The 27,451-nt window shown below is 41.9% G+C and overlaps 1 protein-coding gene across 3 annotated transcripts; it reads right to left on the bottom strand.

The window, feature by feature from the left end:
* On the bottom strand, positions 1-27,451 carry Tmem39a (transmembrane protein 39A). Of its 3 annotated transcripts, none has more exons than XM_051149910.1 (9): positions 27,151-27,451; positions 25,665-25,807; positions 16,234-16,456; positions 14,125-14,208; positions 10,417-10,571; positions 6,125-6,467; positions 5,199-5,386; positions 3,224-3,344; positions 1-622 (listed from the first exon to the last, which is right to left on the bottom strand). In XM_051149910.1, exons 2-9 carry the CDS (start codon positions 25,775-25,777, stop codon positions 389-391), a joined length of 1,461 nt encoding a protein of 486 aa, XP_051005867.1. In that variant the 5' UTR covers positions 25,778-25,807; positions 27,151-27,451; the 3' UTR covers positions 1-388. The 3 variants fall into 3 exon arrangements, with proteins under 3 accessions (XP_051005867.1, XP_051005866.1, XP_051005868.1); XM_051149909.1 differs by having other exon boundaries at positions 25,665-25,852; positions 27,151-27,450; XM_051149911.1 differs by lacking the exon at positions 14,125-14,208 and having other exon boundaries at positions 25,665-25,852.

Raw genomic sequence — 27,451 nt, 5'->3', positions numbered from 1 at the left:
TCATCTCTTTCCTATAGCAATAATTATGGCCAGGGGAGGAACTAAAAATAATAAAAAAGATTTGGAAGAAAACAAATACACCAAAGACACTGTATCAAGTGATATGCAGAACGTGTTCCTAAGTGAACATTACCCCAGAGCCAGACAAACACGTCAATCTTTTACTGAAGGGGCGATCTCTCATGTATAATATTCAGATATGCTAACACATGAATGATCACATCACCTTGTTTATGGATACATTTAATATCCCTTACCCTTCCCAACTTTCAAAACATAATAGTATACAAAATATAAAATATCTTAAATATTTATAAAAATCGCAAGAAAAAAATAGATCGTATGAAAATATTTTTATCTGAGTTCTCCCTCATTGTTGAGAGTCAGCTTAGTTTGCCTTGAGTTCGTAACTGTTGAGGGGGTAGGAGTATGCCCTGCCTAAGACTATTCTGTCCCGGAGGAGCTTAAATAAAACATAGTAGTTGCAGAAAAGGATGAGTGCCATGGAGAGCGTGTGGTTCCACTTCTCCGACCGCAGCAAGGAATAGAGCTGGTAGAAGACAACACTGCCCTCGATGAGGATGAGCAGGTTCAACAGCCTTAAAGGGCGGTGAAACAGGAACTGTAAGGAAGTTAAAAACAAACGTGATCTCAGTGGGAAAGTAAAGTTATTGACTTAATTTTCCTAAAACAATTTCATAGTTATTAGCTCACATACTCAATACCAAGTAGGTCTCCATATTCAATGCCAAACTATTTCTTGCTATAAAGATCTAAAATCTTTCTCCTTTTGCTCATAGATAAATTTTACTGCAATGTCTCTAAAATGCAAAAAATGATTATATCCAATGATTATTAAAAAGATTTATTTATTTATTATTATGTATATAGTGCTCTGCCTGCATGTACGCCTGCAGGCCAGAAGAGGGCATCAGACCACATGGTTGTGAGCCACCATGTGGTTGCTGGGAATTGAACTCATGACCTCTGCAAGAACAGTCAGTGCTCTTAACCGCTGAGCCATCTCTCCAGCCCAACATTGTTTTTTAACATGGCACCATAGATGTATTTTATCTAAGGTCAGATTGGTAAAAGGGCTACATGGAAATATTCTAGGCTTTGTAACACAGACCCAAAAATTAAAGCTGCAACATATATGCTGGGGTTTTTTGTTTTGTTTTGTTTTGTTTGTTTTTGGTTTTTGGTTTTGTAAGACAGGGTTTTTCTGTGTAGCCTTGGCTGTCCTAGACTTGCTTTGTAGACCAGGCTGGCCTCGAACTCACAGATATCCACCTGCCTCTGCCTCCCCAAGTGTACAACTGTGCCTGGCTAAAATGTGTATTTTAAAAGATTATATATTTAAACTTAAATATTTATATAATAATATTAAAATATATCATTTTAAATATATTTGTTTATAAATTGCCTATGAATCATAAATTATTACAAAAATCTTTTTTTGCTTAGGACCTAATATAAGACATAAAAACCAATATTAGACAAGTTTGGGGAAAGAGGAAAGTATTACAAGTTGCAGTATCAATACAGTAGCTTCTTTGTTTTGTAAAATGGGGGCGCACACCTTTAATGTCAGCACTCAGGAGGCAGAGGCAGGAGGATCACTGTGAGTTCAAGGACAGTCTGATCTACAAAGCGAGTCTAGGACAGCTAAGGATACACAAAGAAACCCTGTTCAAAAAACCAAAAAGAAAAAAGCCATTTCAGATTCTGTGGCAACATGTAGCTAACTGTACTAGTAACCCACAAACAGATCAAGTCATAAGTGAAGGTTGTGAAGTTAACGGTCACTGCCAGTGGGCGGCTCTGTTTACTCAGTATTTCATCAGGGTTGTTTAAAAACAGGGTCTCACTCTGTAGCCACAGTCTGGCCTTGAAACTCTTGATCCTCCTGCCTCCATTTTCCTAAGTGCTAGGAGAGCCTGCCTAGGCAGACAGACAGGTGTGAGGTCGCACTTCACAAGTCTCCTAATCCCAGGGCTCCTCCAGGGATTCTGATACAGAAGTTTAGGAAAGGAACCTACCACTGTTAGAGACAGGCCAGCTCATGTAAACACAGTAGCGCTAGGATCGCTTCTGAGAAGCAGTGATTCACCTATTTGGTTACTTAAAACCAACAATTAGTTCATTTTTCTTACACGAATTCGGCTTGATTTTTCAGCTATCCAACATGAACAAGAAAACTATAATAACTTAAGGGGACAGCAGCGGCAAAACAATCCACTCGTAATACCTAAAGGCTTCACTGCTGACTTGATGCCTATGGAGAGTCACATGCTATGAGTCCGCTCCTGATCTTAAGATAACCCCACGAGTAGAGCAGGTGCTACCGTCTCCTTTTATCCTTCCCATGTTCCTCCCTCTAACAAGGGGTTTCAGGCATCTTGCCCTGACATGGGTTACATGTGAAAGGCCTCACAGGAACCAGAAAATCCATGTCCTCTCAAAAGGAATTGGCAGGACAGGAAAAAAAGATATAAAATAAATGTTACTATAGAATTCTAAGGCAGTGCACTGCACATCAGGTACTTTGACTAAAATTTACTCTCTGCATACACCTTTTTCCTACCACACTGGTCAGCCAGCTGCCCTTTCTGTACAAGTCAGATACTTCTGATCTTGCCTAGATCTAGCCAAAACATCTAGAAAACAGTTTAATTAGAACACAACTCAAGGCATTAAGTTCAAACGGGACAGAACTGCTTTTTCCTCTTTTAAAATTTAACTTTATTTCTTTCAAAATCAAGACAACACTTTAAAAAAGATTATTACTATATCACAGAGTCCTTTAATGCACAGACTCATCTGTCTGTCTGTTTTTGAACAAGGCTGATATAGCCAAGACTCCCTGGAGCTTTTGGTCCTCCTACCTTCCCCTCCCAAGTGTGAGGATTACTGTCATATGCTACCATGCCAGGCTCACATACAACATATGTGACGGTCCCCTATAATTACCAAATTTAGCTGCCAGGTGAAAAAGGAAGTCATAGAACTCCCTGCTTGTTTTACACAATAGAATATGAACTTTAAGGTGCCTTTCCAATGACATTTCTCAAGATCAAGGGCCAATGTGACAGTAATAGCAACAATTACCACATGATAATCTCCTGTTGTACCCATCACATGCTATGATGGGTGTTTGCATACAGAGTGGTCTCCTAACAATTCTAAGTTTATGCTTGAAAAATAAGTAAGTGGTACTTGCATAAAAGCGGGCATGGGATACATCTGAAGGCACTGCCACGTTGTAAGGTCCCATGGCTCTATATAAACATCTGCTGTGTCGCACCAACACCCCTTGAGGCCATATTGTGTTTTCTGACCAACTATGGGAGAAAGAAATGCACTGTTAGAACACTGAGAATTGAAGAGGCAGTGTTTTGAAAGGCCAGATTAAGCATTCAAGGCTTCATCTGCCTGAATTCTGAACATACACACAGTATCCCACAGCCAAACCCTTAGGAGTTAGAATCTGTCATGGCAACTTCACTGTTATACAGTGAACAGAAACTCCTAAGGACACAGTTAATTCAGTGTGAGGTAAAAGGCTTAGAGGGTGAGCGGCCAGAAGGTGTGAGAGAGTGAGTGTTCATCGGGAACCCAAGTGAGCAGAAAGTAAGAGGTTACAAATAGCAGGGGAAAGCCAACGACGACGACAACAACAACAACAAAAAAAAAACAGAGAAATTAACAGCACTGCCAAACTAGAAGACATCTGCTGTATAATCACACCCCTACACAGGGTCCGTTTACCTATCACATAATTCAAGTATCTCACAGATGTGAGAAGCTATATGCAGAACACAGACACACACGAGTACTAACACAGACTTTCCTCTTTACCGCTTTCTTGGTTTATTTCTATAGAGTTTTCTCTAAGGAAAAGATATTAGGGAGGAAAAAGCTTCTTTCTTTCCAGCGTCAATGTAATGGAGCTGCAGAAGGATGGAAATCTTCAAATTAAACTTTTTTTCCACTTAACTCTAAGTTAATTCATCACTTCCTGATTTTGGAAAGGTTAGTTTCCTAGGATAAGAACTGGGACAGCAGTTTAGATATGTTAACAATAAAAATTATTCTAGCGCCCTGAATGAAGCTTTCCCAGTTCAGAACACGTTCCACCGGCCTTGCTCACACTTACCAGCATTAAGGTGATGATACACCTCATGGCCACGTGCCACCAGTAGCCTGAAGATGTACAGTACTAGGACTGTGGGTTGTACTTTCAATTGTTATTGAAATCTGTCCTTTGCCCACATTCAGGTTTCTTTCTTTCAGTTCCTGGGCTTGAAGGCCTGCGCTAATCTGTATCAGACATCAAGGCAGATAATTGAAGGGAGAACTCTGAGCGGGGAGAGGGGGAGGAAGGTCACCTTAATCTGTTCCGTTTAATGAGGGGAACACTGGTGGATGAAACTGTGAAATATTTAAATTATATTAAAAAAAAAAAAGAGGGAGGTGAGAAGGGTCCATAATCGAAGATGCTGCAGGCCTGAGAGACAGCTATGACAGTAGGCTTAGAGCTCACAGAATGAAAGCATCTGGAAGCTACGCATCTTTAATTACAGAGGCCATGCAAAGAAATGACTGATAAAGGTACATAATCAAAGCCAGGGACAGTTTTCATTGAAGAATCGGAGAAGCACGGACACAGTACAGAGATTAGGAAGAAAAAAGAAAGAACAATAGGCAAAGAAAATTACTAGACCACATCTGATTAATTAGAAAAGATGAAAGCAGCGAATTCCAGCTGTTTCAAGTGTGGGATGAAGAGCTAGCAACTGCTTAGTTGTGGCAATGAAGATAAGAAGACAAACCTTAAAGTCTTACGAAACAGTTTAAACTAATTATACGTACATATATGTATACACACATACATACATATATACACCCAAATATATTTGGATTTGGGCAAAGGGTAAAAACTGAAAGAAAACTGCCGAGTAAAATGCACTCTAGAGCAACTGGGCAGCTGAAATGTGGACCCATTTGAGAAGGAGCTGGCGATGGTGGTGGAAATGAGTTAATACCCTGTATTCTTTTTAGTACAATGACAAACATCCACATAAATGAAAACCAAACAATGTTTGACGTCAAGGAGGAGAATGACACATAAAGCATATAACATGACCAGCATCGTGAAGAGAAGTGTTACATGGCTCACCCTCTGCCCTACTCACATGTGCTGTGGTGCATTGCTGTAGAACCCATGTTCCAACTTCTGCCATTTGCCCAGGTGAGCAGCTGATTTATGTAGCAAATCACAGTACTTGGATGGTAGCAGCTGCGTGGTAAGCATGACAAAAGCATTGATCCACACCATAATGAGGTGCTCACATGACCAGCGCATGTCGTAATACTGGGTACTCTGGAAGAGATCATAAGAGAAAAGATCCATGCACTGGCAGTGGACAGGGGCAGGGAGAGGTGTGTGCACATACGCCCTGCAGACAAACGCCACACTGAGTCAACATGCACTGGTTGTCCTGCTGTCCGTGCAGAACATCAAGAGCAGAGGTCTCCAAAATCAACCTGACTTTCTGGCTGTACAAGTCAGGGCTGGGAGGGAGAGCAACTGTGTTTTACGAATCTCCTTTCTAGAAGAACTGGGTGCTTCTGAGGGGCCAGTCCAGCTGCAGAGTGCTTCTGAAGGGGTGGAAGAAGGACACAAAAATATCCCCAAAGATTTTGGCCCATTTATCCCCTCTACTGAAATAAATTAAGTTTAGTTGGATGGTTAGGTTAAATTCAAAAAGACTCTTGACAGCCTGCTAATGCCAACCGCAACAGTCTAAATCTCACTGAAATCTCGGTTCTCTTAAGCTGCTATGGTAAATCCAATCTTTACTCTTCCCAGAAACTTAAAAAACATATTTTAAAAAAAAAGGAAGGAAGGAAGGAAGGAAGGGCTACCACGGGGTGCATCACATGTATGGAAATACCTATCCGCCAACCAGGAGCGGTATTAGTGCACTCCAGATGCAGCCGAACTCCACCATCCAGGCTGCCAAAGGGGAGACAGAGAAAAGGGGAATTAAACAAGAAATACCCAGTTTATGTAACCGACACACAAATGCAGGGAGCGCAGAGCAGGATACCTGCTTACCTTCACAAAACACAGCGGTAGAAATGCAACATAGTAGGCACTGAAGAGGGAGTTGAAGAGGACTTCCTTGATTCTGTGGTTGAAATCGGCTTTCAGGCATTCTACTTCATTTCGAATGAGATCGGGAGATAGGGGGCAGCTGTGGGTGGGGATGGGCGTGGCATTATTGAACTGTTCTTTTAGAGACTCCAGCAGTAAGGAGAGGAAATCTTTGGATTTGGCCAAACTGCCCACATTTGAAGCACCTTCCTCTACCGCCTGGTGCTGAACCACATAGTCTGTGAGAAGAAGATGAGCTCTGCTATCTTGGTGGAAACAGCAGAGAGGAACATAAACACCAAACCTGTAACACAAAGCAAATATGAGAATGAGACCAATTCCTACCTTGGCACATCATGTGACTACGCCATGGTCTACTCAAGACAATGTAACCCTAGGGGGCCTTGTTTTCTCCAAAAGCCCTGTTTATGCACTGCAGGATATGATATTACATAAAAGCCCCCAATGATCACATATAAACACCCAGAAACAATCCTCTCCAGAATGCAGATATTATGCACGGTCACTGCCAGTGGGCAGGGCCTGAGCTGGGGATTGCTGGGTTCTTGGACTCTTATTGGAAGAACTGAAATAAGGGCTCACACAGATCCCCAAGGGCGCAGATTACTATGCACAGCTTCTTTTATGAGGTCCAGGAGAAGGATGACCTCAGTTACTAAGGAAGGCAATGAGAGTGGGCTTATATTTTGGTTGAGATTAGGTCATATAATCATTTTTCTGCCGTGCATGTCGCTTCCTATAATGCATCTGACTTTAATTATGGACTCTAAATTACGCATCAGCACAAGATGTTAAATAGAAGATTTCCCCCCCAAAATCACTTCAGGACAGTTTGACTCACTGCTCATCCACCCCAAACCAATTCGGGTCAGACCAGTCTTCCCATTCTTTGTTAGGAATATATTTGGAAACAAACTGTCTAGATCTGACTGTGTTAAGAGAAGAAGAAACCTCTTCCACTCACTGCTCAGAGAGGGATGTAGATGTAGCTGGCTGTTAGGTGCATTGTTGAGAGAAGGCTATGTGCATGGCCCACACAAGGGATAGAGCTGGACTGTCAAGTACCTTATTGGGGTGGGGTGGGGTGGGAAGTAACAAAACCAAGTAGAATGCCACAGTATCATTGCCTGCCTCGGTTAGATTCTCCATAGTTTTTTCTTCTCCTTGTGCACTTGGGAGATTTATTATTGGGGATGGTACTGACTTCTTGGATTACTTTCCCTTGTTACCAACTTAAACTCTATGAAGTAATATAAGTCTACTTAACCCATTGATGCACCTTTGGTGCCTGAAATGGTGGATGAAACAGAGCAGTTGTTCAAGAAGTTAAGTTCTAGAAGTACAGTACATTTCTACATATGATAGTACTTGGTTAAATAACTGCATTTTTTGAGAATTCTGACAAATTCTCTTGACTGTAGGGATTGAGTTCAGGATCATTAGGTAATTATCACTTTGCTGCTATCAATTCAGATATAAAAAAAGTACCAGTAAAAACATGTCATTTATTCATTTTAAACAAGAGAACTAACAAGTGGTGCATGTTCATAGTTTTCAATGGAGGAAAAGAAGATGAACTATTTACTAGTTCAGAGAATGGTGTGTGGTAGCTCCAGGATCCACCATGAACACACCTATGAGGGGGTGGGATGGGATGGGATCATGCGTCACAAGTATCAGGTAGAAAAATCACTTGTACACTTGGTACCACCAAACAGCTAAACTGTCAAGAGTCTGAGGCCAGCCATCGCTGCACAGTACATTCCAGGCCACACAGTAAGACCCCATCTTAAACAAAAACAAATTAAAAACCTCTATATGCAAAACTGTGGCGTCTATAAGGTTCATTAAATTCAATATTGATGAAATAAGCATGTGGGGGTGGGGTGGGGGGTAGGGGGTGGGTGGAGCACATGCCTTTAATTACAGCCCTTGGGAGGCAGAGAGGCCAGGGGATCACTGAGTTTGAGGCCAGCCTGGTCTACAGAGTGAGTTTCAGGACAGCCAAGGCTACATAGAAAAAAACCTTGTCTTGAAACAATAAAAACGTGCTGAAACATAAGCTGACATCTAGAAGGGACTGTGAGAGGCTAAGTGTACAGCAGTGGGATGGGGACCCCAGTTCCTCAGCCTTCCCTGTTATCTCACACTTCCTATGTGACTGCACAGCTTCATCCTCATGCTGAGCTCAACAATGTGGCTTTTTTGTTTGGGTCAATTAAGATGTCAGGCAACATAGTACAATCAGAAAGCTGAAAGGAGCTTGTACAAAGACACTCTCTCAATACCCTGCCAAACTCATGTGATCATACCCAGGCTAACCTGCCAGGGGGTGAGTCATGGGGACTGAGGTGAGATGCTCTGGAGGCCAGTTAATCCCAAGTCTCTGGCTTGAAGCACAGGCAGCTAAGATAAGGAGAGCCTCTTGATTCTCAGCTAAGCTCAGCACAAATGCAATAATGTGCATTGCACGAGGACAGCATGTGGTGAGACGCTGTGGCAACGAATAACAGACATGGGGTAAGAGGAAGGGAAGTAGAAAAGAGCAGCACACCAGGGAAGGCTCTATGCATTAAAGGGAAGCATTTAGTAAAGGTTTGTTGTTGTTGGTTTTGCTTTAATAGCTTTTTTCCAGACAGTTTTCTGTGTAACAGCTCGGCTGCGCTAGAACTTGTAGACCAAAGCTGGCTTCAAACTCAGAGATCACCAGCTTCTGCCTCCCAAGTCCTGAGATTAAAGGAGTGTGCTCCACCACACCAGGCCATTAAACATTTTTTAAAAGGATATATTTCAGGGCTAGAGAGGTGGCTCAGAGGTTAAAGCACTGTCTGCTCTTCCAAAGTTCCTGAGTTCCATTCCCAGCAACCACCTGGGGCCTTACAACCATCTATAATGAGATCTGGTGCCCTCTTCTGGCCTGCAGGCAGAACAGTGTATACTTAATAAATAAATAAACCTAAAAAAAAAAAAAAAAAAAAGGATATATTTTATGTGCAATTTCATATGCATGCGTATTTGCCTGTGTGTATGTATGTGTACCACAGTGCCCATGGAGGCCAGAAGAGTTGCCTGAAACTATAATTACAGATGGTTGTGAACTACCAGGCAGGTTATAGGAACTGAAACAGGGCTCTCTTAAAAAACAAAACAAAACAACAACAACAACAACAAAAAACGACTAAATACTTCAAATTATGGTCTCAAACCCATATGTAGCCCAGGATGACCTTGAACTTGCCCATCTCAACCTTTCAAGTGCTAAGATTACAGGTATTACCACCACTCTCAGGTAAATTTCCCATTTTGAAAATCATTCTAGCTAGCTACAACAAAAAATGAAATGAAAAAAAGAATACAATAATCAGGCAGAGGAGCAGCCAGATTCAAGACATGGTTAGGAGCCACAGTTGTTAGACTTGGACCCATTTACTAAGGGGCTAAAAACTGAAGGGTGGAGGAGGGTTAAAAAAAAAAAATGTGGTTATTTGCAAACTCAGTAATTTAAGTTTCTGCTATTTAATTGATGCTTACATAAAAGGTAGATTATACAAGTTTCAAAGCATAAAAAAGTAAATATATTTAAACCTAAGATCTGTTTAAATTACATATTTATTACTACTTTGTGGGATATAGAGAATAAATAATCTTTTTTTGGGTGGGGGGCACTGTCTCCTGATATAGCCTGGCCATCTTGAACTCAAGAGACTCACCAGCCTTTGCTATTCAAATACTGAGATTAAAGCCATGAGCTACCATATTCAGCAAGAAGCTTCTTCTTTTGTTTTTTGGGGTTTTTGTTTTTGTTTTTCTATACAGGGTTTCTCTGTGTATCCCTGGCTGTCTTGGACTCACTTTGTTGACCAGCCTGACCTCAAACTTACAGATCCGGCTGCCTCTGCCTCCAAGAGTGCTGGGATCATAGGCGTACTCCACCATGCCCAGCTGCAATAACCTTCTTTATATACTTAAATTTAAAAGTCTGCTAGCCACCTTGATGACTGGATTCTTCTTAAACTAGAGACCTTTACCAGGTGAACAGAACCACCTGAAATAGTCCCCGCTGGGAAAATAGTCACATGTCTCAGTTTCCCCAGAATGGTCTTGTTTTATACCTGCTTCCCCAACTACCTTCATTTAGAAAGCAAATTACATAGTGGACATATCTATTGGCTTTCTAGTTTTCAAAATTCTTACTTTATATTTGCTAATAAAATGCAAAATGAAATACTCACGGATAGCCGAGGAAGAGGAGATTGAGGACTGAATGGCTTCGGAAGAGGTTGACGAGGGTCCAACAAAGCACCCATCCACACAGAGTGAGTAGCACCAACCGGGCCAGGATCAGAGCTGTGTAGTGAACCATAGATGCTGCACCTGCTTTAGTGGCCTGCAAGTGTGGAAGCACCGAAAAAACCACTTTATACATTTATACATTGTCTACTCAATAGCCTCAGATTGAGAGCTTAGCTTTAGTGAAAAACAGAAGTGCCCACCTACACCTACCTTCCTAATCAGACTTGTCTAGGCACTGTTATCTCCTTTTACTCCATAACCCTCATGCAGCCCTCCAGTTAGTTTGTACAGTCATCGCTGGTTTATACCTGGGCTTCTTAAACATTAGCCCAAGAACTAGTCATCAGAGGAACACCAGGCTGCTTACAAAACATATCAACACCTAACAACTTTCTTGTCCAGAAATACAAAACAAGATTCTGAACCAAGGAATCTGTATTTCAACACCCTCTCAAGTGTTTTTTGTTTTTGTTTTTTTTTTTAATGTAAAAAAGATGTAAGATAAAAAGGTGCTGGGCCTGGTGGCAAGGCCTGTAATCAGAGCTATGTAGGAGGCTAAGGCAGAAAGTTCACAAGCTTGAAAACCTGCCTGGGCTACAGAACAAGCTCAAGGCCAGCCTGGGCAGCTTAGATGATGATTTAGGTTCAACACACCGTGCTGTAAAGAAGAAGGAACAAAAGATGGAGAGGAGCTGGTTGTCTCGCCTTATTCCCTACCAAACAAGGATCTCAATATTTCTCTTTTAAATGTTCTTCTTTTGAACTTTTTGCTGGATGAATATTTGACAAATCACTAAAGTTTCATAAAGTAATCACATCTTTGACAGATTATTTTGTTTCCTTTTAAACCTCTGTGCACATGGAAACAATGATTTATCATATTTAATTCTTTTTATCATAGCTACTCAAATCTGCCTCTTTATCACAAATATTTAAAACTGACTACATATGGTAAGAAAATATCTTTGTCAAAAGCTGAAGCTTTAAATGTCATATTTTCCTAAAAGGACATGGCAAAGACACCATTAGTAAACTGTAGGGAAATCAGCAGGCTCCACCTTCACCTCTAAACAGCACTCTTTCTGTCTGTGGCGTTCACTTTTTTCTGGTAGAGCCTTATTTTGTAACCCAGATGATCTCAAATGCATAACCCTCATGTCTCTGCCTCTTCTGGGATTAAAGGCATGTTCCAGCTCAAAACAGTAGTCTTAGGACCCAGAAAAGGGTTAAAAATGAAACGCAGTCACCAATAAACATGAGAGGATAGCACTTCAAGTCTCTCCTTTACACCCATGCCTTAGTTTACAGACCATAGTACTTAGCATATATAATGTGTACGTACTACACACTACACTAATGATCAGTAAAAAGTTCAGTCAACTTGAATACATTGTAATCGTTGAATAAAATTAGGAAGAGTTGTATGAGATATCTATGTATATCACAAGCCTTCATCACAGCTATGTAGGAAGTGGAGGCAGAATTGCTTGAGGCCTGGAGATGGAGATCATCTGAGCAACATAGCAAGACCTCATCTCAAAAGAAAGAAACAGACTTTAAAAACTTCTCTAGTCCAGTGATATCATAACAGTCAGAATGTCAGTTGCCGGTGTATGTGTGGTGATGCTGACTTAAACATACCTGCTATACTTTCAGTTGTATAAAAGTACAGTGTAGTTACATACAATAATGTTTGAAGAAAACTACTGGAACTAGATTATATATCATACTTTGTTATTGTCTTAATGCTTCTCCTGTAAGTTTACTGTGGAGCAGTGCATAGTACAATTCTGGCAGCATCGCCTCTTGACCACATCAAGAGGCATGTGAGGTGACTGACAGCCACCATCCAAGTTTGTGTAAAAATTCTATGCAATGTTCACACAATGAGAAAATCTCCTAGCAATATATTGTTGCAGGATCTTGTCCTTGTAATACACGACAGCATCTGTACTTATGCTTACACACACACTGTAGATACCCACAGTACATGCAATTAAAAATGTGAAATAGCATTAAATGACGACCATACCTCTGCTTGAGCCTCAAACTGTGGGAAAGGCTCAAGATGTTTTAAGCTACAGCAGGAAAAATGGTTCTATTTCACACCTGAATACACACCCCACATCAATGGACCTCATGTGTCAAATCCTGGGGAAGCTGTTTAAGCCACTGGAACTATTCCACTGCCTCCATTCTCAACTTAAAATTAGAAACTTAAAAGGCAAGCTGGGCCATGGCATATACTTATATTCCCAACACTGAGAAGTTGAGGCAGGAAGCTCACCTGAGTGCAGGCCAGCCTGGGCTACAAAGCAAGACTCTGTTTCAAAAACTAAAATAAGAGACTGCTTCTGTGGAATGGCACTGAAATAGCAGGATTTGTACTCCTTTGTGATTTTGCCTTATTTGAGAACCTAAACTCATATTGTGATATAAATGGCAGAACCTGTATCAGACCTAGAACCAGGGCAACCAAAAACAAAAAACAGCTAGTTAATAAATGCAAACCTTAAACTTAAATGTCAACAGTTATTTTAAAGTATGATGGGTGCTACAGGAAAAACCTAAACTCCCAGGAGCACAAAGAACTACAGACTCTAACTGAAGGAAGGCTTCCTGTAGGCAGAAACATTTAGGGCCTGGAAGACAGATCTGTGATTCCATAGACTGACTGCAAGGCCAAGACCTGCCTGGATTCACAGTGAGTTCAAGGCCAGTCTGGGCAATTTAGTGAGACCCTGTCTCAGAACAAGAAGTAAAAATAGGCTTTCACAACACTAAAAACCAGCAGCCACTTTGGCTAAGTTACCATTTCTGTTTTGCCGTCATTTTTATGTTAAATACAGTAGAATTTATGAAAACACATTTTCATCCTTCACCAAGTTTATACTTATGAAAAATGACACCAATGATCAATTCTATCAACAACATTAAGCTTTGAAAAGGTTCTTTGATGCTGCAATTCTTTCCTCCTCTGTCTACTAAAGCTTAGGTTTTAATTTTGAGATTAATCATAAAAAAAAAAATTTAAACCATCTTTTCAAAACTGTAAGTTCTAATAAACTGACATTTCTTTTTTTCTTTTCTTTTTTTTTTTTTTTTTTTTTTTGTTTGTTTGTTTGTTTGTTTCAAGACAGGGTTTCTCTGCGTAGCCCTGGCTGTCCTCGAACTCACAGAGATCCACCTGCCTCTGCCTCCCAGTGCTGGGATTAAGGCATGCGTCACCACACCCAGCTTCAAACTGTTTATTACTAGGAATTCCACAGTGGTATACAAACCATTTCAAAGAATGTTACCTGAAACTTAGTACTTCAGATTCACTTACATATTTACAAGTAACTCATTACCTGAAATACATCTTGTTTTTAACTAAAAAAAATTTTTTAATCTATAAGCTAAAATTAAGCTTAGATCCCCCAATCCTACAAATTACATTTCTAATAATTTTCTTGAAATATTTCACATTTGGATTTTAAACACTGTAGGAAAACTTTTTTTCTTAAATACTGGTACAACTCATACAGAAGCAATTAATTTATAATTGTATTAAAATTATATTTGTTCATTTCACATTTGAGTCTGATTCCACTCTAGTAACTCTGTTCAGATACAGGTGACAGAAGATAGTGAATGAGCCAATGTACCTCTGAAATGAGGGCCCATACGAGCCTCCTCGCAAGCATTACTGTGATGAATGCTGCCAGGTGATAGTCAATGAGATGAAAATTCTATAAGAGAAACAAAGAAGCACGTCAGAGAGAAGCACCGTGTGTAGCCATCTCAGTGCTGTGCAGCAGGGCCCACCCGCTACAGGTCTCCTGAGACCACCACAGACACAGTGACTCGGGGACCCTGGAAGCTGCCTACCAGCTACTTCTCTTTTCATGACAAACTGCCGTATCTTTCCAGACATTAAATAACTATCTAAAATACTTCTGAAACTGCTTTGTTGGAAGAAAGAAAAAAAAGAAAAGAGCTGGCCATGGTGAAGACACATGCCTGGTCTACATAGCAAAACACTATCTAAAACAAACAAAAAAAGGGAGAGGCAGAGAGAGGGAGAGAAGTGGGGGGGTGGGGCACAGGCGGAGGACGGGAGGATCTCTGGGAGTTCGAGGCCAGCCTGGTCTACAAAGTGAGTCTAGGACAGCCAGGGCTGTTACACAAAGAAACCCTGCCTGGGGGGGGGGGGGGGGGGGGGGGGGAGACACCAACTCATTACAATTCTTAAGTTAAAATGATGCCCCACCGTAGTAAGTGCAAATGGTCAATATGGGAAGAAAAATCCTAACAGTTGATTCCAGGAACAACCAAGTGATACAAATACTTAAAACTTTACAAATGTACTCCCTACCCATACTATGCTGAAGGTTTAAACTCCTATTTCTTTCCTATATCCACCCATTTAGGAAGGTTCTGAAATATTTTGTAGTCCTCTCACAACAGTGGCTTCTGCTTAGATAACATGTATGTCAAATCCTCTGACTAGAACCATGGGCGTTTGATATATAACCTTTAGAGAAAACCTTCTCTGCCTCATGATTTACTACTACCCTTCAAAAAAATAGAGAAAGAAAGCTATAATTTGTCTTTCTAAAAGATTTATTTTTATAATTTTTAATTATGTGCACGCATGTATGTGTGTGGGTATGTGCATGTAAGTACAAGTGCGCATGGAAGATGGAAGAGGGCACCCTCTGGACCTGGAGTTACAGGTGACAGTGAGTCAAAAGCCATGACAGGTACAGAAGCTGAAGGTGGGTCCTCTGGAAGCTACTCTCCAGTCCATGTTATGTACTCAACATACAGAGCTAGGAGTCAGCTCAATGTTCTGTAACAGAATCCAGTTTTATTCAGATTAACATATGTGCTTAAAAGAACATTCTAGGCTCCCTTATAGTTAGGAGTGTACACGTGAAAATGATGGAAGCATGGCTCCCTTAGGAACTGGGCTGTAACTCAGCTGATTAAGACTGCTTGCCTGGCACACATGAAACCCTGGGCTCCAGCTCCAGCACCTCATAAACTGGGCATCTGTAGTCCCAGCTCTCAGGAGAGAGAAAAAGGAAACCCGCAAGTTTCCGGGCATCCTTAGCACACAATGAGTTTAAGGCCAGCCTGGAATATGTGAGGCCCTGCCTCAAAAACAAACTCTCTCTTTTATGTTTTCCAATTTCTAGATCACAAAGTTGAACTGCAATCCTGAAGGTCACAAATTAAAAGATGGCAGTTTCTACCCAAGTAGGGCCCCTGATTAACAACAGCTCAAAGAAGAACTTCCTCAGGCTGTGATGTGTTGTTTCAAAATTTAATATCCAAATCCAGTCTTTAAAAAGGTGCTGGAGACATGTGTCTAGCATAGATAAGGCCCTGGGTTTGATGCCCTGGGCTTGATTCCATTACCACCAAAAAGAAAAGGCTGCTGGAATTTAATCACAGTGGCATCTGGCAATGAATTTAACAAATGTAGAGAAAACCAAATATCATAAAGCTTAATTTCTATTTTAATTTCCTCTGGCAATATTTATATTTTAACAACTTTAGAAAGTTTTTTTTCTGAAAATAATCTGAGGTTTGGTAGCAAGATACCTATTAGAGAATTTGTTTCGCATTGGTGGTAGCACTCTGGAAGCACAAGTAAGAAACTTAGCAGGGCAAGGTCACCCTCAGCTACCTACTGAGCTCAAGAGCAGCCAGGCCTATGTGAGTCACTGCCCCAGCTGCTTTCTCGCCTGTTGACAATGAAGACTTACCAGTGAAGTACAAGATGCAGGATGATTGTACGGATACCACCACACAGTCTTATAGATGTTGATATACTGAATGAACAGAACAATCAGCAGGTAGATGAAGAAAAGAAATTCAAAGAACAGGTTCCCATCTACTGGCAAGTCAGGGATTTGGCAATGACGAACAGGACCTGGGGTGATTAAGGCTGTGATAGGTGGGACTGGAAGGCCAATAGCACTACCATTCCTGAAAAAGAAATTACAGTTAGCTCAAAGGGTGATAGCCTTCTGTGTCACACAGCATAAAAAGCCCGGCTGCCTGTGCCCCCTACCTGGGACTGCTGGCTTCCCCGCTTCCTTCTCGTCACTAAACATTTTATCAATGATCTAAGGTGTAGCCATGCCTTCCACTATCTCCTGGGTATGGAAGGCTAAAAAATGTCCATAGAGCTTGCCTTGAATTTAGTCTCATTACACAGTTGCACACTGAACATCTGTGCTACCCACCCCATAGTCCTGACACTAGTCTGTGGCTTATTCTGCTGGCTGACCAAATAAAAACATGTACGCTAGAATTTCTCTTCGGGCTCTCCATATTCAATCACTCTCTAAAGGACTGGGTTCCACTTTACAAAATTTTCTTTAGCCTCATTTTTCCCTCTCAATGCACTATCTTGATTCCACCATTTACCAATTTTCACCTAAATCAATGCAATAAGCCCCAGTTATCAAGATCTTTAACTTTCCTTCAAGGATCTTTCTAAGTGAAATTCAGAAAGTTCTCTCTCTCACCTGACCCTTCAAATAACAGAAAGACTTTTTTTTAGTAAGTCACAAGGTCCTGTCCTTAACAAAGTGGCCTTACCACAATTCCCTTCTCTATCTGCACCGCCTTCACTATCTACGCTGTGTGCTATCTGGAGCACATGTACCCCCCCCCACACACACACAATAATCACTTTCTTAACTTCTCACACACATAGTTATTGACAAAACTTTTATAGATATTTTCTTATTCATCCTTCTAGACTTTTTGTTTTAAGACAAGGTTTCTCTGTATAGCTCTGGCTGTCCTGGAATTCACTCTGTAGACCAGGTTGGCCTCAAAGTTAGATATCCATCTGCCTTAGCCTTGCAAGTGCTGAGATTAATGGCGCGTGCCACCACTGCCCAGCTCCATTCTTCAAGACTTTTAAGGGGCTGGGGGAGGGGGCTCTTACCTCAGTGGCAGAGCATTAACTAAGCACATACAATTTTTTTTTTAATTTATTTTTGTTACATCTCAATGGTTATCCCATCCCTTGTATCCTCCCATTCTTCCCTCCCTCCCATTTTCCCCTTGTTCCCCTCCTCTATGACTGTTCCTGAGGGGGATTACCTCCCCCTGTATATGCTCATAGGGTATCAAGTCTCTTCTCGGTAACCGGCTGTCCTTCCTCTGAGTGCCACCAGGTCTCCCCCTCCAGGGGACATGATCAAATATGAGGCACCAGAGTTCATGAGAAAGTCATACCCCACTCTCCACTCAGCTGTGGAGAATGTTCTGACCATTGGCTAGATCTGGGAAGGGGTTTAAAGTTTACCACGTGTATTGCCCTTGGCTGGTGCCTTAGTTTGAGCGGGACCCCTGGGCCCAAATCTGCCTATCATAATGTTCTACTTGTAGGTTTCTAGGACCCCCTGGATCCTTCTACTTTGCTATTAACACATACAATTATCTGGGTTATAGCTGTAGAATTACAAACAAAAAAGAAAAAGAAAAAGAAAAAAACTATCCAGCTTGGAGGAAGGCTCAGTGGACACAGGTGCCAGCTGTCAAGATTGAAAGACCTAATTTTGAACATTGAGACCCACACAGTTTAAAAAAAAAAAGCTCCTGCAAGTTGTCCTCTAACCCCATACATGCACAAGAGAAAAGGGGGCAGGGTTGCTTTAAGGGATATTTCAAACATGTCCTCTGTGAAGTTTACTCTAACTCAAGACTGATACATCTTTCTTCATCAAACTTAAATTAATTATGCTTCTATTCTTGTATTTTTTATTCTATCACATAAATTTTTACATATAGATTTATGTCTTAGCTACCAGATCATAATCCTGAGAACAAAAATATTTTTCTTAACTCACTGCAGATATATACATTTAGGAAGACAGGGCATGGTGGTGCACGCCTTTAATCCCAGCACTCAGGAGGCAGAGGAAGGCGGATCGCTATGAGTTCGAAGCCAACTTGGTCTACAAAGTGAGCCAAGGACAGCCAAGACTACACAGAGAAGCCCTGTCTTGAAAAACGGGAGGAAAAAAAAAAAGAAGACAACAACAGCAGGTCACAACAGTTACAAAACAGAAAGATCTCTTAAGACACAAAGTTAGAACTGTTAGTCCCTATCTTCTTGTTCTTCCACCCACGCTTGCTTACGCGTCAGAAAGAGCACAGCTATCCACAGTGGGAAGACAGGGATAGAAAATAAAGTTTCCTGGGAAGAGTTAGAGATCTTATTTACACAACAAGGGGAAAGAGGCTTGGGTTTTGTTTTTAAGATGTATTTATTATGTATACAGTGTACTGGCTGCACGCCAGAAGAGGACATCAGATCACATTATAGGTGGTTGTGAGCCACCATGTGGTTGCTGGGAATTGAACTCAGGATCTCTGGAAGAGCGGTCAGTGCTCTTAACCTCTGAGCCATCTCGCCAGCCCTGAGGTTTGGTTTTAATAACCAGAGAAGGAACAATATTGTTGCTACCACTCTAAAAATTCCAAATATAGGATCCTAGCTGGTATGTGGCATTCACGGTACTTTAAGGGACTCCTGGGAACATGAACTTTGCTTACTATGATTAGTGAAGAACTCTATGACTTGAATGCAAAGGATTAGTGCCACAGCTACCTCACTTTAGTTAGCCATAAATGTCAAAATTAAAAATGTTGATGAAATGTCATTAAGCCAGAAGACTCTAATCTAAACAAATGAAAAATTCTTGTTTCCCGTCAGTCAAAATAAAGGGTGAAAGTATGTGCAACTCACATGCTATTTAAGAGTTTATAAGGTCAAAAAAAATTCTCCAAGGAAAGTGGCTTGTTCCACTAAACAAGCCAATAAAATCTTTCTTTCTTTCTTTTTTGGCTTTTTAAGACAGGGTTTCTCTGTGTAGCCTTGGCTGTCCTGGACTCACTTTGTAGATCAGGCTGGCCTCGAACTCACAGAGATCCTCCTGCCTCTGCAAATGCTAGGGAAATACTTGTTTCAAAACAGACATTTAAAATAAAGTATCCACATAGAAGATTCACACCTGTGATACTCTGCAACTTTAGCTTTTTTAAACTTCAAGCCAGAAGGCAAGAGACTAAGGTCAGATAAAGCAATAAAGGGCATCAGACGGAAAAATGAAAGCATTCCTATATAAAGAGAATCTGGGGCTGGAGAGATGGCTCAGCAGTTAAGAGCACTGACTGCTCTTCCAGAGGTCCTGAGTTCAAGTCCCAGCAACCACATGGTGGCTCATAACCATCTATTATGTGATCTGATAACATGTAAAAGGCACTGGCACAGGGAAGCAAGGGAGAACCATTTAATATGATGCAAACACACATTTGGGAACCCCAATGTTTTTTGTAGTCGTCTGAATAAATGATGCTCCCGCTTCCAACTCTGAAATGCGGGAACTACAGGCCTATCCACCACCACCCTGGTTCAAGACTTTGCTGAAAGCTAACCCAAGGCCTCTAGTATGCTAGGCCTGTACCCTACCTACTGAGCTATATTCCCTAGCCAGATTTAAGAATCCTGTTTAGGATGCACTTAATTCTAATAGCAGCAATTTGTTAAGATGCATGCAAGGTACTGTCTACCAAGAAAACTCATTAGAAACTCAAAACCTAAGTCTATCTGTCTTTCTTTTTCAGACAGGGTCTCACTATATTGTCCCTGACTAGCCTAGAAATCCCTACATAGAGCAGGTTAGCTTTGAACTCAAGAGCGCTCTATGTGTCTCTGTCTTCCAAGTGTTCAGCACTGCACTGGGCAAGGTTTTCACTGGAGACTAGCCACAAGAGCACTGTGTCCCCTAACACCAGACTTACCCGGGGGAAGCTGGTGTCAAGCTAACTTGACTGGACTTAGAGTCACTGAAGAGAAGCACCTACGCACCAGAGCTAAGGGAAAGCTCACTGTGAATGGGTGATACCATCCCTTAGTCTGAGATGGAATGGAGAAGGGGAAGTGTGAGTAGCTGCACAGCTCCCACGTCTCCCAAGCTGCACATCCCGCCCCTGTAACCTCCGCCAGGCCTCATCCTGGAACTAGCTCTGTAGACCAGGTTGGCCTCAAACTTACAGAGACTCACCTGCCTCTGCCTCCTAAGAACTGGAATGAAAGGCACACACCATTACACCTGGCTTATACATGTAATTTGAAGAAAACAGACAGACAGACTGACTGTTTTGTTTTGGGGCCAGGGGGAATCTTAGGTTCAAAAGTCACTAGGCTACATGGGGAGTTCTAGCCTAGAAGGCTACATTTATCAAAAACACCACACACCCCCCAACAATGGGGATGAAGAATGTGTTTCCAAAGGATTAAAATGAAAGGTAGTTTATTTTAAAAAGCAAAGTTGTTGTAACTGGGCGTGGTGGAGAACACCTTTAATCCCAGGCAGAGACAGACAGATCTCTGTGAATTCAAGGCCAACCTGGTCTACAAAGAGAATTCAGGACAGCCATGGCTACACAGAGAAACCATATCTCGGAAAAAAAGAAAAAAGAAAGAAAAACAAATAAAAATCGTTGTTTGGAAAAAGAAGTTTTTAACCTAGTTATAAAAGTACACACCTGTGGGGGCTGGAGAGATAGCTCAGAAGTTAAGAACATTGACTGCTCTTCCAAAGGTCATGAGTTCAATTCCCAGCAACCACTTGGTGGCTTACAACCATCTATAATGTGATCTGATGCCCTCTTTTGGCTTACAGGTACATGCAGGCAGAGCACTGTAAACATAATAAATAAATAAATAAATCTTAAAAAGAAAAAAGGACACACCTGTAATTCTAGCACTATTGAAAAACACATTTCTCCTATCCTCATCTATAATTCCAAAAATTACATATATTGGGGCTGGAGAGATTGCTCAGTGGTTAAGATCACTGACTGCTCTTCCAGAGGACCGGGCTCAATTCCCAGCACCCTGATGGCAGCTCATAACTGTCTGTAACTTCAAGATACGACACCCTTACACAGACATACGCACAGGCAAAACACCAATGTATTAAAAATAAAGTAATTATTTTTAAAAATTACATATGTTAAAGAGGAAAAGCCACACATGGTGGTGCATGCCTTTAATCCCAGCATTCAGGAGGCAGACGCAGGGGGATCAATGTGAATCTGAGGCCAGCCTGGTCTACAAAGCTGGACAGCCAAGGCTACACAGAGAAACTCCGTCTCAAAAACAAAACAAACAAACAAACAAACAAACAAAAACAAACCCGGGGGAAAAGATAACTTGACCTTACAGATTCTCTTTATATAGGAATGCTTTCCTTTTTCCTCCTGATGCCCTTTATTGCTTTATCTAACCTTAGTCTCTTGTCTTTGGGCTTGAAGTTTAAAAAAGCTAAAAAGCCCATGACAGCCAGGACTGCAAGGAAAACCAAAAAATAAAGAGGAAAGAGGTTGGAGAACGGTAGATCAAAGCAAAGATGACTGAAACCCTGAAAGCCAATAAGAGGTACAATAAAGAATAGGAAATTATGAAAACACCCTCTTCAAAAAAAAAAGTCCCTTAAAAAATAATAAATAAGTTTTAAAAGGGGCTATCTGAGCATTACTAAAGTCAGTTAAAACTATCAATACTGATGCTGGGCAGTGGGGGCACATGCCTTTAATCCCAGCACTTGGGAGGCAGAGGCAGGCAGATCTTCGTGAGTTCCAGGCCAGCCTAGTCTACAAAGTGAGTCCAGGACAGCCAAGTCTACACAGAGAAACCCTGTCCTGTCTCAAGAAAAAAAAAAAAAAAAGAAAGAAAGAAAGAAAAAGAAAACAAAACAAAACTATCAATACTGCCAGGCTTGGTGGGACATGCCTTTTACCCCCCCCCCCCCGCCATTTATGAGGGAGAGAGCGGCAAACTAAATCCAAGGCCTGTATGGTTTACACAGTTTGTCCCAGGTCAGCCAAGGCTTTATAGTAAGACTCTGTCTTCTATTATTATTATTATTATTATTATTATTATTATTATTATTATTATTATTATTATCTGCAGCAGCATTTTCAAATGTTCCTCTTCCCTCCCAGTGCACTGTAAGTATCCACGTAAGCAGAACTACGTAGGAATGAAGCTTCAGCTCTAGTCCTTTTTCTCTGTTTGAGAACATGTAGCCAAGGCTGGTCTTATGCTCTCAAGCCTTCCACCCTAGCCTCCCATCCTCGCCTCCCACAGGTGTGCACCGCCAAAGCTGGGCTGTAGCTCCTTTTAAATAGCAGGCTGCTTCCTTTCCTTATCTCTAAAGCTATTTTCAACATTCTAATAATGAAAGCATGAAAAGTTAGGCTAACTGAGAGACTGGTAGACCTGGATGACTACCAGTATTTCCTGATGGCCTTTCCTTCTCGGCTCACCAGAGCAGACCAGGAAGAAGCCCATGGGGCAGCTCTGAGAACAGTAAGCTAGCTAGAGGGAGCCATAAGCCAGTCAGTCAGTAGGGCTGACTCAGCGGATCTGGGGGGGCTGGCTGGGTGTCCCCTCCTACCCGTGCAGCCCCAAAGCTGTGCACTCAGTCGAAGAGAACGACCTTCCACTAGGGAAGAGGACCAGTGTCAGGTCAAGAGTATATGAGTAACTGTGTCCCTTCCTCTGCCACAACCTCCACACAAACTCTCAAGCATATCAGGAAAGCCTGAGACAGGAGTGGGACCAATTGGTAACTCTAGAAACCAAAATCAAGACAAGAAAAAAACTTTTCAGAGAGGAAACAAAAATATTTCAGCAAAATTATCTTGACCAATTGCATGACTAAGTAAACGTATCTCCGAACTGCTACATGATCAAGCCTCCAGGGACATGAGTTGTCCTGTTAAGACCAGCCAAAAAACAAACAAACAAACATCCTGGGCTGGCCATGTAGCTCAGTAGTAAAGCACATGCTTAGCATGCTTGTGTGTTTTAATAGTGGGGTTGCTCCACACAGGATGATGATGCTCCTCCCAAGAGCTGTTCACTGTATAACAAAAACCCCAGAGTCAAGAATGGGAAACCTCTCTTTGAGTTGTTGCTTAGAGGACTACAAAAGTCTCCCCAAACAATATAGACTATTCATCCGCCTTCCGGAACTTGAAGGTAAGCCTGTCTTGTTGATGACACCACACACTTCAATCACAGAGCTTAGAGGAATGGAGATGAAACTGACCTGGAAACCTCCTCCCTAAGGACTAGTTCTCACAGTAAGAGAAGGTGCTATGCAATCTGCCAACAGAGACGCAATCTTACCCAGCTGTAAAGCATATGAACCACAACAATGGCTAGACCAGTAAGATACCCCCAACAGGACAACAGTGGCCTTGTATCCTGAAGGTAGCCAGTAACTGTCTAACTGAATGTAAAGCCCACTCCGCGAGAGGGAGTGTAAACACAGCCAACTATCCATGGCCAGAGAAGTTACAGACCTGAGAGGAAAACCTAGCACTGTCACGTGTCTAACTCTATCCTAAATTTTTATCTTTATAACCACAGATAAATGTAGCTCATCAAAGTAGCTTCCTTCTGCAACACATGGAGACGATTAGAGAGATCCACACTGGTCAAGTGCAGCTACAGACTCCAACTGCTACATCTGCAACATAGCCCCTACATCTCAGGCTCAGGAACAAATACCATAAGAGTAGGCAGAAAAAGTCTGCAGAATACATGTTGACAGAGTGTCCCCTAGGCATGACAGAAAAAAAAAAAAAATACACCTACGAAACCTCAATAGTTATGGCTGCAGGACACAAATGGCATAGTGCCAACAGCAGCTGGCATGCCAATGTGGACAGAAGAAATTCCATACCATTCCAACATAGATGAAGAGCTACAGGTAACCAATGATTGCTGAAAGGGGGAGAATTGGTTGCCTCAGGGAGTGAACTCCTTCATAGGATGAAAGGTCAGCTCTAAACACGTGTGTATGAGCAACACCAAACAGAGTCAGTAGGCTGTATATACATACACACACATATGTACATGAGGAGTTGGGAGTAAGAGTCAGGCAGATACAGTGCTCACGTATGAAGCTCTGAAACAAAACAAAACTACAAAAACTGGGCATAGTAGTATATACCCTTGTAATCCAGCACTGAGGAGACCCTGGAACTCAATAGCCACCCTAGCCTATCTGGCGACTTTTTGGTCACTGAGAGCCTTTGTCTCAAAACAAAAGCAATGAGCACATAAGGAGGAACGCCTCAGCTTGTCCTCAATGAGCACGTAAGGAGGAACACCTCAGTTTGTCCTCTGGCTGGCAAACATATACACTCATGCATACACACATGCACACGCACACACATCCAACCCAAATTTTAGAGTCCTATATAACATGGCACAATTCTTAACATTTTCAGGCTACAGTCGACAGTTACTATTAATATCAAACAACTTTTTGCCAGAATAACTTTTAATAAGATGGGGGGGGGGCTAAAAAGAAAGAAAGGGCTTATGAGCACCCACTTCTAACGAGGAGCTAGGAACAGCTGATGGCCTCCTGGGTTGGTAAGTCAGTTTTAAGAAGTCAACCACATTTCACTGGACAGCCCCACAGCCAGAAGCATATGAACAGCACAAAGTTAACTCAGTGGGTGATTTTTTAAAAGGCGGTTGGGGGATAGAGAGATGGTTCCACAGTTAAGAACAGTAACTGCTCTTCCAGAGGCTTGGTTCCCAGAATACATATGGTGGCTCAGAACCAACCCAACTCCAGCACTAGGGGACCCAGCAACCTCTTCTGACATCCATAGGCATCATACATGCAAGCAAAACACTCATACACATAAAACACGGAAAAAATATTTTTAAGCAGCTGGGTGTGGTGGCGCAGAGGCAGAGACAGAGGCAGATGGATTGCTGCGAGTTCAAGGCCAGCCTGGTCTACAAAGTGAGTCCAGGACAGTCAAGGCTACACAGAAAAACCCTATCTTGAAAAACCAAAAAATAAAACAAAAAAGATTTTTAAGTTAAAAAAAAAAAAAAAAAAGAAGAATCAGACACTTCTTCCACGTTGTGGTCCCTACATAATACCATTCTACCTGCAAGTACTCTCAAACACTAAGCTTTTTGTCTTCAAAGGCAGAATTTTTAGTTTTTGTCAGTGACAAGAACAAAGTTTGATAAGCAAATATTTAAATAAAATTACCTTTATAGTAAGTCTTACTGATAATAGGCTATCACAAATTATGCAAATTATCATGCACAGTTTATTTTCTTTACCTGTTCCTCAAGCCTGTTCCATTACCACAGCCACCACCAACCAAAGTCTGTATAGACGGTAAAGCTGACCGGCTTAGCTGCTGCCGACTAGGACCCCTCCTTCTACTGGGCATGTCCAGGAACCGGTCAGTTTCCAGTGCCACCTGCAGTTGCAACCCAGGCTAATGGCTGTCAACGTTATTTCAACTCTGAGTAAGAAAAAAGAAAAAAGAAAAAAAAAAAACCCTAAATATCAGGTAGATGTTTTTACAGAAATTGGTGTAACAAGCAAACATTAAAACTAAGGGAGCAGGCCAGGCGTGGTGGAACACGCCCGGGAACCAGGCAGATCCTGAGAGTTCCAGGCCAGCCTGGTCTACAAAGTGAGTCTAGGATACACAGAGAAACCCTGTCTCGAAAAAACAAACAAACAAAAACACTAAGGAAGCAGACCTTGCAAAACTCACATTAAAATTTCAAGCAAATGCTCCCATTTTCGTGTATACTGCTTGAACCTTGGGGTAAGGTCAGAGGCTTAAACTGGGATCTAAGCTTTGTTTAGCATTAGGCAACTTACAATTTGTGTCTTTTGTTGCTGACACATCAAACGCACTACAATCAGGTTGAAGTTTATAAGAAACCCCACACCTTACTAATTACTAATTTATTTCACATTAAAGTCACTTGAAATACAGGAAATTTTTCACTGTCCAAAGTAACAGGTTGTTATCACAGGATCTGGCTGAGATAAGGCAAGTCACTCATTATCTGACCTTGACCAAATCTTTTGCCAGAGTTTGTTTCTTCATTTCATTCAAATGGTTGCCCGTTTCAGAAAAGCCACCGTAAAACCACTGAGAGATTAATGAAACTGCAAAATTAAAAGTAGACAAAGATCTTCAGGCATGGTGGCGCACGCCTTTAATCCCAGCACTCGGGAGGCAGGGGCAGGTAGATCGCTGTGAGTTCGAGGCCAGCCTGGTCTACAAAGTGAGTCCAGGACACAAAGAGACCCTGTCTCGAAAAACAAAACAAAACAAAACGACAAAGATCTTCACGGGGGTAGGGAGGACGGCACACTGTTTTCCTCTATTTGAGCAAATATGGCTCTGCCAATATATATTAAATATTTCCTAAATACAACTAAAAATGCTCTGTAAACCACACGTTGAGAAAAAAAAATTTTTTTGATACTGCAGTGGGACCCAATGTTTTCCAGATCCTTTGACTGCAGACTAACAACAAACGCCAGGTGGGACAAAGAACCCAAACTGTTAGAGGAAAAGACAGCTGATCCCCTTGCTCAATTAAAGAGAAAGTAAGATGAGGGGCAAAAGGCTGGGACGCAAGAGAGTGGCATAGGTTACGGTGGGAGGCGAGAAGCCACAGGCTTTTTCAACACTAGCCCCCAAGAAAAAAGATCGCCAAGGGGTCCCACCCCTGCGGCTGAAAGGGCCGAAGCACGCCAGGGACAGCGGGAGGACAAACCAAGTTAAGAAAAACTCACGCATGGAACAGGCGGGCCACGGAGCGGGATCCCTTGGAGGAGGAGGCGGCTTCACAGATCCGACCCCGGGCACCCGAACTCCCTCCCTTCTTTGAAGCTCTCCAAAACAGCTGCCGGGACGCAGGCAGGACCCCACTGGAGAGTCGAAAAAACGTGTCGGGTCTCTAGGTTACCAGACCCAGACCGGGAGTTCTTGCCAGAGCCAGAGCTAAAGCCAGAAGCAGAGCCCGACCCCATCACCACTCATCCTCAGCCTCCATCGCCCAGGAGCTGAGGAGACGTGGCAGCGCACAGCGATGAC

Source organism: Acomys russatus, chromosome 8 (assembly GCF_903995435.1).
Source record: "Acomys russatus chromosome 8, mAcoRus1.1, whole genome shotgun sequence".
Classification (NCBI taxonomy): domain Eukaryota; kingdom Metazoa; phylum Chordata; class Mammalia; order Rodentia; family Muridae; genus Acomys; species Acomys russatus.
This window is presented reverse-complemented; position numbering and strand designations above follow the sequence as displayed.